This window comes from Arachis ipaensis, chromosome B01, assembly GCF_000816755.2.
Source record: "Arachis ipaensis cultivar K30076 chromosome B01, Araip1.1, whole genome shotgun sequence".
NCBI lineage: Eukaryota > Viridiplantae > Streptophyta > Magnoliopsida > Fabales > Fabaceae > Arachis > Arachis ipaensis.
Genome location: NC_029785.2, coordinates 8,862,391 through 8,873,033, shown reverse-complemented (window position 1 = coordinate 8,873,033; position 10,643 = coordinate 8,862,391). Strand labels below are relative to the sequence as shown.

The following is a 10,643-nucleotide window of genomic DNA, read 5'->3' as shown; positions in this document are numbered from 1 at the left end:
TTCCTCAATCTTTATAATTATCTTAAATTAAGTATGATATTGAGACATATTTGAATGAAGTATATTTTTAAATAAAATATTTTTTATAGAACTAAGGAGAATGATAAATAAATGTATTGATGTATTTACGGTTGATTTTGTGTCTCTAGAACTTGTACTTATTCTTCAGATTATCGACTTTATTCTTTTACTGTTGCCATGTAGGACATTTCGTTAATTATTTAATTTTAACTTCACAGTGGGACTACATTGAAGCTAAATGAAACTTTTTTGGATTCAAATAGGATACTTTAAACCTTAAGGACCAAAATAAGATTACGCCTAAACGTAGGGGACCAATTTAGTACTTTATCCATTAAATTATTGAATAAAGAAAACAATGAAAGTGTAAAAAAGTAAAATAACAGCAAAATTCAAAGAAAATAAACAAAACTGAATCAAATAAATAACAGAAAACAAGTAAAAAATTGACTTCTAACACTCACATGCACTTGCACTCCATATACTTTCGTTGCATCGCAGAGACTAGGAATTTTACAAGTTTATGTGATGATCTAGTGTTTTTTTATTGAAGTCTCAAACTCTTCTGAGTTTCTACTATTTATAAACTATGGAGATTGACTAATCATAAAGCATGTTGTCCACCATCTTATTTCCTCCTTTTTCTCAACCATAACCTTATTTTGACTATGAAGAATCTTGATCTCCAAGTTCGGACACCCACGTCTTCCTTATTCTTCAAGTCTCATGTTTGTTCAACTTGTTCCTTTGATTTCGCGCCCATATCTTCCACTCAGTTTGAGGACTAAAACCCCAAAGTGGTCCCTGAGATTGGGCGAGTTACCCATACTTGTCCTTAACTTTCAAAATTTCCTAAAAGCATCCCTGACATTTTGCTCCGGGACCCATAGTTGCCCTGCAACCTTTTCCGGCGCCAAGTCAGCAAACGGAGGGATGATCTGGCACCTCCAATGCCACGCTGGAGCCAGCAACGGCTAGCTGATGTGGCAAATCTGAATTTTGTACCCAATGTGGTCCCTGGTCCCATTAAAACCCTAAAAGCTAAGAATCGTTATTATAACTAGTATCTCTTCTTCTCTCCTTCGTCCCATAATTCTGGTCCACCATTGAAGCTCTGAAGCAATGTTTGGAGGTGAAGGGCAAGCCAGTGGGAGCTCGATACGGTCAACAAGCAATGGATACAGGGCGAAGACCCAAAATCGTAGCAGGGCTACGCGTGTACCAGAATGGTGTGGTTGCGGCTGCCGATCTGTGCTCTGGTGGTCTGGGACACATTCCCACCCAAATAAGCCCTTTTTTGGATGCCCAAATTATAATGTTAGCTGTAATTGTTGGTTTTTCCTGATTTTTCATTCCTTCTCCAACTTCTAATTTGGTTATTGAAACATTCGTTGACTGCAGACAATTGGTAAAAGATGGTGTGGTTTGTTTGTTTGGGCATATGTTGGGCAAGAGGCTGTCCCTGCAAAATCAGAAAGTCTTAACTATAATGATGAGCAGAAGATGACAGAAGGTTAGAGGCTGGAAAAATTAGAATCGGATGTTAGGAGTCAAAAGTTTATGATCAAATTATTGTTTGTGGTTGTTTCTGTAATGCTGTTGTTCTTACTAGTGGTATTTTACAAACTTTGATCTCAATGTTGAGTAATGATGCGATTGAGTTTATATGTGTAATATTTGCATGAATGAAAAAAAGTTGCTCAACATGTAACTGTGTTAGCCAACCTGTTGGAGATACTAACTATTTTTGTACCACTAAAGAAAATCTGGATATATAGCAATAGCAAAATATATTAATCATTTTAAATTAACAAAGTCATGATTCATAAGTTTTGACTGCCTTACAAAGCCATAAGAAGGTGCTGTTAACAAAATAAACATAACCATATGTCTGGTAACAAAGTAAACCTAACCAAACAAGCATGGTATACAAAATTACTTTCAAATTGTCTTATACAAAATAACTCCCAATACAACAAGCAAGAGTCTTCAATTTTTCTTCCTAGGTGCCTTGAATCTCGGAGTGGGAATGAACTTGAGGATACTGCCAAGTCTTGCAGCTGTTCTTGAGCTAGCACCTTGCATGCAGTGACGGACCCAGAAAAATTTAGCAGTGGGGGCAAAAATATAATAAAATTTAGGTACAAATAGTTTTTTTTTTTTGACTTTTTACGATACTCAATAAGTTAAGGACTAATTCCTTGTGAATTTAAGTTTCACCGACAATGAATTGTTACACATACGAGATAGAATTTGAACCTTCAATACTTATTTAAGCGGACAACTAAGCTATCACTTGACCAATCCAAATTAGTTTAAACATATTTAAAATTTTAAATGAGAACTATCTATACATATTGATAAGAACTAAAAATATATATACAATCACTTATTATAATATTTAAAATAATAAAAATATAATTTCATACACATAGTATAATATTTAAAATAACAAAAAAATATTTATAAGGATTTTTTTTATTTTTAATATGACTAAATATTATTTTTTATATATTTTTAAACAATTATTTTACTTTTTATTATCTGTGGGAGCTTATCCGGTCTTGACTTAGTGATGGTACAAACTTCAGCAGCCTACAAGAATTGTAGTATATCAGAGGATGTAGTTATAATTACATAACACTAAACAATTTACAAGTTGTCATTAGATGAAAAATAAGTTGATTACCTGCTGAGACTCCTCTAGTTCAGAGTAAATTGGTTGAGAAAGCTCAATTTCAACTGGTTGGACATTAGTGTCATCATCATCAGCCAGAGCATCTTTACCAACATTGGCATCATCAGTGGCATTCGGATCAGGTTCAGCATTGGGGTCAGGTTTAGCAGCATTCTGACCATCTTCAACAACATTAGTTTCAGCTCTAGTTGTATTCTTAGCGGCAGCTTTTGCTTGTGCAGCAGCAGCAGCTTTTGCTTGTGCAGCAGCAGCAGCTTTGGCTTTTGCAGCAGCATCTGCTAGTTTTTTTCTTTTTACAACCCCTCTTTGTGTGTCCTTTTTCCCCACAGTAGCTGCATGTGAATGGTGCAAGCTGCCTCTTTAGGTTTGTGTTGTCCTTGGTAGAAGTGGGTTTGGATTTCTTCGAGCCACCTTTAGCTTCATCTGTACCTATCCGCCTTTTTTGTTGTAACTTACCTGGCCCCCTCTTAATCTTTGGAGGTTGGGGCTTAAGAGATTCTGAGCAGCATTCAGACCATCCTCAACAACATTAGTTTCAGCTCTAGCTGTATTCTTAGCGGCAGCTTTTGCTTGTGCAGCAGCAGCAGCTTTGGCTTTTGCAGCAGCATCTGCTAGTTTTTTTCTTTTTACAACCCCTCTTTGTGTGTCCTTTTTCCCCACAGTAGCTGCATGTGAATGGTGCAAGCTGCCTCTTTAGGTTTGTGTTGTCCTTGGTGGAAGTGGGTTTGGATTTCTTCGAGCCACCTTTAGCTTCATCTGTACCTATCCGCCTTTTTTGTTGTAACTTACCTGGCCCCCTCTTAATCTTTGGAGGTTGGGGCTTAAGAGATTCTGAAACCTCCCAGAAAGTCTGCCCAGGAATGGGATTAATATGATGCTGATATGTCTCCCTATATGAGTCCATAGTAACTAGTTTGTGGCAAAAATCCTCTGGATTTTTGTTCACCCTAGCTAGTGCAGCACAGGCATGCACACATGGTATTCCTACATCTGAAACAGCAATGAATCAAGTTAGTACTTAGTGTTAGGTAGTAATATATGAATGAATGTTACTTTGGACAAAATAAAATCCACCTGTCAGCATCCAAAATTGACACGTGCAAAGGTGTTTTCCTAGATCAACAACATGGTTGGCTGGGTAACCATGTACCTCAAATTTCTCATAACCAGTATCACCTGTCCATATTGGGTGCCAATGTTTTGACTCTTTTCTCACTTTCTCCAAACGACTGTGAATTACTGGCGGTAACTTACCCACATGATTAGCTCAATTTACACATAATGGTCCCTGACTTCTAACAATTTACACATAATAGTCCCTATTTTTGAGAAACGATACTCATATAAGTCCATCATATCTATCGGGGCTTATCCTCATTATTAAAATTCAGCATAGAAACAGCAGACAATTTTCATCTCTACTCATAACTAATAATATACACAATGCATACAATTCCCTGATGAATAAACAGCATAGATGTTCAACGCATAGAACATATAACAAAGCATACAATTTTTATATCCACTCATGACTAACAATCCACTATTTTCTAATATACTCATGAATTAGAGAATACCTTCTACATGTCAGAGATAAAGCACCACCCATTTTGCCTATAGTCTCCAAGGTCCTGGTGTAGCAACTCAAGAAACCACTTCCAATTCTCCTTGTTTTCTACGCCAAAAATTGCCCACGCTATGATGTAGATATGGTGATTAGCATCCTGGCCCACTGCTGATAGAATTTGTCCACCAAATTGAGTTTTCAAGAAAAAACCGTCCAGTCCAATCAACGGTCGGCATCCGGCTTTGAAACCACTCTTGCAACCACTCAAGCACACATACATTTTATCAAATACTGGATCAGATTCAGGTTGGGGAGTGCAACAAATTTCAACTGTTGATCCAGGATTAGTCTTGAGAAGTGTAAGACCATAATCCCTCAGCATTTTGTATTGTTCCTTTTCATCCCCGAACACAGCATTTCGTGCATCAAAGAGGGCCCTTGATATTGAGTTCTTGTTCAAGGTCAAGTCAAACCTTGACTTGAAGTAAGTGGCAGCATCACAATGCTTAAAATTGGGGTACTTCCTAACCTTCTTGACTAGTTTAATCGCCACCCAATTTCTGTTAGCTGCCATGTTCTTATCTTCCCTTGGGCATGTATGATCATTAAGGAATGTCTTTATTTGCCAACAAGTATCTTCATGATTTCTTGATGCATTCACCACCCATGGACATCCTTTCACCTGACATGTAGCCCTCATCCTCACGTTGTCATTCTTCCTGAACCTAATCTGTCTACCCTCTTGGGTTGTGAACTCCCTAACAGCCTCCTTAAAGTCCCATTTTGTGTTGAATTTTATGCCAACTTCCAGTTGCAGTTCTCCAAACCTTATACCTTCTCTGAACACAGGACAAAAATCTTCGGACTCCTCATCTGCCCCCTCATCCTCTGAATTGGGGGGAGTCTTCATTTCTTCAGAATGCCATGAATTTGCCCCGTCTGAGTCAGCCCCTGGATCATATGCATTATATGCATCATCCCCTGTTCCACCCACAAAGCATAGGTCCACATCCCCATCTGAGACCTCCTCAACAAATGCATCATCCTCAATAGTAACTTGCTCTTTATCCTTAGCAAACGCAGCAGCAGGAGCATGTTTAAATTTGATGTCTTTTTTAACAGTCTTAGCCTTACAAACATCATTATCATAATCATCATCATCAGACGAAGAACTATCTTCGATCCTTGGCTTATACAAACTATCTTCGTCACTATCATATGAATCAGAGGATAGTGCATCACCTCCCTCCTGTCGTGCTTGCAACACCGCCTTTCCCTTAGCAACACTCCTCGTACAAGGCCTAAAATTAGGGGTGGTTGTTGTCGTTTTCTTCTTGAAGGTGGATTTTAGTGTGGAGTTGGATGTTGCTGTTGACACACTTTTAGGGAGAATAGGCTTCGTATTACTAGGAGGTTTTGGAGGTTTTGGATTCGTGACAGATTCTGGCATAGTTGGAGGTGTTGGATTACTAGGAGGAGTCAGATTAATTGGAGGGTTCGGAATGTCAATAGTGTTGACAGGCGTTGCCTTGTCTTGGGGGGATTCACTGCTGGGGTTCCTCATTTTGTCATTAGGAGTGACCATAGCACCTTCTTCTTTTGCATCCATGCCAGCCTTTTCCTCCTCATCTTGTAAATAATCTGAAGTTTGACACCCCATGCTCAAAATACACATCCACCAATCCATTATTCTTGTGAGCAAGGAAACACATCTCCCTAAGCTCGTTGTCACTGTTTAGATTCCTTAATCCAGCTTCTAACGTCCTCCCGGGAACTAGCCACCAACAATGAAGGATCTTGTCATAGCCTAACTCCTTGTAATAATTCCTTATGAAGAAAACGTCCAAGGTATCCTCATCCAGATCACCTAGGCATGTTAAGTTATCAGGGGTATATCTCAAATTTCCTTCATCATCTTTCTCAAAGTTTCCTCCATGATGAAACATTATATCCAACAACACATCCATCTGCAACAACAAATCAAAACCATTAAATCTCACACAATCATCCCAGAGGACTTCAACATCATATTAAAATCCTATACATTAATATCACAGTCACCAACATGCATTAACCTACTATTGAAAAAATCTCTGTTTCATTGCCAAAAAAATAGAGCATATATATACCAAACCCTTTGCCCTAACAAAAATCCTTAAATACAATCCATTAAGGTAATGCAGCCATGAAACTCTAGGACAACTCAACACAGTAACAAGGCAATCATACACCTTCATCATATATTGATTCATGAAATAAATTCAAAAATTATTTCAACCAACACATACCTTCAACGATGCATAAGACAGAGAAACCACTTGCCTCCAAAGAAACAGCAAACTATTCAAACGAAGTGTGACAGTAGAGGAGACGGGGAAGACGAGGCTAAGTCGCTGCCATTGATGAGAGAATGGGAAGACGAAGACTGAGCGTGGAGGAGAGGAGACGAAGTGTGAGAGTGTTCAAACAAATATGCTGAAGGCAAACCGTTTTCAAGGGCTCCAACTTAGGAACGACGTCGTTTACTTTTACATTGGGCGCCAAATTGATACTGCGTCGTTTCACTTGGCTCCAGCGTGGCATTGGAGGTGCCAGATCATCCCTCCATTTGCTGACTTGGCGCCGGAAAGGGTTGTAGGGCAACTATGGGTCCCGGAGCAAAATGTCAGGGATGATTTTAGGGAATTTTAAAAGTCAAGGACAAGTATGGGTAACTCGCCCAATTTGGGACCACTTTGGAGTTTTAGTCCAGTTTGAGGGTCAAGTAACAAGTCTTGTCAATCAAGAAAAGCCAATAACTACCTTTCAATTTCGACGCTTTTGTACTATTTTTTCTATCTTCAGCTTGCCCATTTCTGCTTCTATAGTCGAAATGCTCTGTTGTCGAGAAAAACCCATTTTTGTCCCAACAAACACATAGACACACAAACTGCATATTATTGCTTGTGATTGAGGAGCATATCAAAAGTAGTATTAAATTATTTGAATCTAACCCCTTTCTTGGAACCAACTTGGGTAGTTTAGCCTTGGCTTTCAACTTGGAGAAAGGGATTTGATTTGAAGTCCTACAGCTATCATCATTCAAATTAATCTTTGTATGGTGAAGAGTAACTTAGAGTTGGTGGTGCATGTCACACCACTTTAACACTTTTTTCACTTTCAATTTCAAACCTTGGTACCTAGCTCTAGAAAATTATATATCCAAAAAGCATCATCTTTATTTTATTTCTGGACGGATGATAAGAGAAGAGACTAGTATTTTGAAAAAATGAAAAAGAATCATTTTGTTGTGAAATCTTTGTCCAATAGTTGCAACAATTCCTTGACAAAATCATCCACCACACTACTTTTAAAAGTTTATAAAAGTTAAATACACATAATAAAGTCTCTCCCATCACATCTCTCACCAGATTATCATATCATGGATAACATTCCTTACATCTTATGTACTTACAGGCATCACTTTATATTATTATAATCATCTATCTTTCAAGATAATTGCAGTTAGTTTTTATTATAGAAATTTCTAATAATATGTAATGGATTTGACACGCTAATCAAGAAGCATATATTGGACCAATTTATATGTAACTTTTTCTTATTAGTATTGTTTATTTTTCTTTACATTATTATTGTTTGTCTTAAATTTTAGTTTTTTTATGTACTCCTCTGCAACAAACAAAATTTAAAATATATATAAGAGGAATGCTAGGGGATAGTAACTTTTGTGATTTGTAGTCATCAAATAGCCATCAATGATGATTTTAATGGTGTGAGATTGGTGTGAGATTTCATCCAATGTCTCATTTTTCTTTGCTGGTTACATGCTGGCCAAAATTTAACAAAGTTGCTGGCCCCTAGACTTTTTCTATATATAATTTGAATATGCAAAATTTAAAAAATTTGTCGGTTAGAAGCAATAGGATTAATAGTGGGTAGTTAGAAAACGTGCTTCCACGTAAACGTGTTAACATGTTTATCTCTCACGTTATCTTCCACGATCGGAGATAACCGTTTCAATTCTGTTCTCACTATTTCCGTCAACCTCTCCTACTAACTGGCAAACGATTATTTTTATTTTTCAAATTTAAATCAATCCAATTGGATCATAATTTAATCTAAAATCTTTTATGTACTTTTTTTTAGTATTAATTGATCAAACATATTCATTTTAATCTTTTCTATCAACCTTTTTATGTACGATTTGCATGCTAAAAATTTGGATTATTGATATTATTAATATTTTTTATTATTTTTAAATTTAAAAAAAATACATGTATTAAATTCTTTTGTCGTGAGCTGGCACTAAAAACTTCCATATATGATCATATAATTGAGTAATATAATAATGATAGTATATATGACAAGAGATATATATATATAAAGAAAGAAAGAAACATTAAGAAAGCCAAACGTGGCTGCCATGCATAAATACATATATAATAGTTAAATGGTCCTTTACTTAATAATTGGACACCTTGTCAGTATTCATTATTCTTCACCATCTAATATTCATTCTTTCCTTTTGGAACCCAAACAATATTGAAAGAAAAGAAAGAGAGAAAAATGACCGTGGGGAGAGAGAGGAAATCGTGAAACCTCGAAACTTTCGATTTCGATTTATTTAGATCTGTAACTCCAATTAAAAATCTAATCTGATAAAAATATTCGTATCATTTTTTTCTATACGTTAGCGTAATTTTTATCCGGTAAAAATTGATGGTGACGTAGTTTCTCTTCCCCTTTAATTCGGCCAATTGGAGTTCTAGGAGGCACAGACGACTTCTGACGTTTTCTTTTTCAGCAGCTCGGTCAAAAAGCTTTTCCAAAGTTTTCGTTGATTTTGATTTCGTACGAAGGTAGGAGATTTCAGGTTAAAATTAATTGTTTTAATTTATGAATGCCATAGAAATCTAGTGGATATTTGTAAATAATTTATGATTGTTTGGAATGACTGAATGATAATTTTGAATTGCATTTGTGACTGAATGTGATGAATATGTATTTGATTTGTTGATTGTTTAGGAATGCTGAGAATTTTGATTGTTGAGTTGGAAAGTCGGTTTGATTTGTTGGTATTGAACTGAGATTTGAAAATGATTTCTGATTTTGGAAATGTTTGAAAAGAGATTGAGAATGGTTCGGTTGGGACTCGAAAAGAGTGGCAAAGTCCGAGTTTTAGGAGAGATGTTGTCGAAATTTTATTATGAAACTTAAGACTTTATTTGAAATATTTAGAAAAATGTTGGACTTGAGAAATTGTATTATTTGGCTTTTGATTTATTAAAAAAAGATTTACGTTTGGGTTTGATTTATTAAGAAAGACTTTATGTTTTGAGTTTGATTGCCGTCCTCCCTAAGGTCTCGAGACCCTGCCGTGATATTTATTTAATAAATGATTCTTTTAAAGAGGTTTAAATCTGAAATGGTTTTGAAGTTGGGTTGGAAAAATCATGGTTAAGAAAGAGCTGGTTTTTGTATGAAAGAAGAACTTGTTGTAAGTAAAGTGGTTTCGGAGGCTTGAAAAGGTTATAAAAAGAGGCGTTTGTTTTAAATAAAAATGACTTGAATTCGGTTTATTAAGTAAAGGGACCTCTGTCATAGAAGAGCAGAGAGCAGTGATTGAAAAGATATTAAGTGTTGTTGGGCCTTAGTGCGAAGTGTCTAGTGAGGATAGCGATACGTAACGCTCACTTGACACAATAGAGACGGCTCAGTGAGGACGGTGATACGTAACGCTCACTGGAGGTCGTGGGCTTTATGTGTGAATGATTGTGCGGGGATGTCCGTGTGTATGAAATGTCTTCCAGGAGAAAGTGGCACATGCTTCAGCTGGAGAATCAGCGCCTGTAAGTACTTGCAGAGGTCATGTTCGGCATACTTCAGCTAGAGAATCAGCGCCTGCAAGAAGTAGAAACTTGTAGAGGTTATGCCACTGGAATGCCTTATCTAACTTGCGAGTCGGATTGCATCGGGTGCGGGTCAAAACCGACAAATGAACTCATTACCTGTGATAGGACTAGACATGCATTATCATTATTTGCACATTTGCATTTGATTGTGTTTGCTTATCTTGTCTCTCTGTGATTGTGCTGTTTGTCTTATTGCTACTTGTTTGTGTGTTGATATGTTTCCTGTGCTATTAGTGTTTGTCTTAACTAGTAAAAAGTATTTTCAAAAGGTTTGATAAAAATATAGTTTTATTGAGTAAAGTTAATTATTTGTATTTTATTTCATTACTCTTACGATATTTTCATTCCCTACTGAGAATGCGTGGTTTATTCTCACTCCAAAATCTTCTACCCTTTTAATGACATAGGTTCGAAGACTCAGTTTGAAGCTGTGGGTGATTATTAG

General features: G+C 36.6%; 1 protein-coding gene across 1 annotated transcript; it reads right to left on the bottom strand.

Moving 5' to 3' along the window:
- On the bottom strand, positions 1,863-3,623 carry LOC107645785 (protein TolA-like). Its single transcript, XM_016349903.1, has 5 exons — positions 3,509-3,623; positions 3,176-3,384; positions 2,711-3,034; positions 2,608-2,616; positions 1,863-1,883 (listed from the first exon to the last, which is right to left on the bottom strand). Exons 1-5 carry the CDS (start codon positions 3,621-3,623, stop codon positions 1,863-1,865), a joined length of 678 nt encoding a protein of 225 aa, XP_016205389.1.

Coding starts and splice junctions, on each gene's coding strand:
- LOC107645785 (XM_016349903.1), bottom strand. CDS start 3,623: ATGGACTCATATAGGGAGACATATCAGCATCATATTAATCCCATTCCT. Junction 3,385..3,508: donor AAAGATTAAGAGGGGGCCAG/GTAAGTTACAAC, acceptor ATTCACATGCAG/CTACTGTGGGGAAAAAGGAC. Junction 3,035..3,175: donor AAAGATTAAGAGGGGGCCAG/GTAAGTTACAAC, acceptor GTGGGGAAAAAG/GACACACAAAGAGGGGTTGT.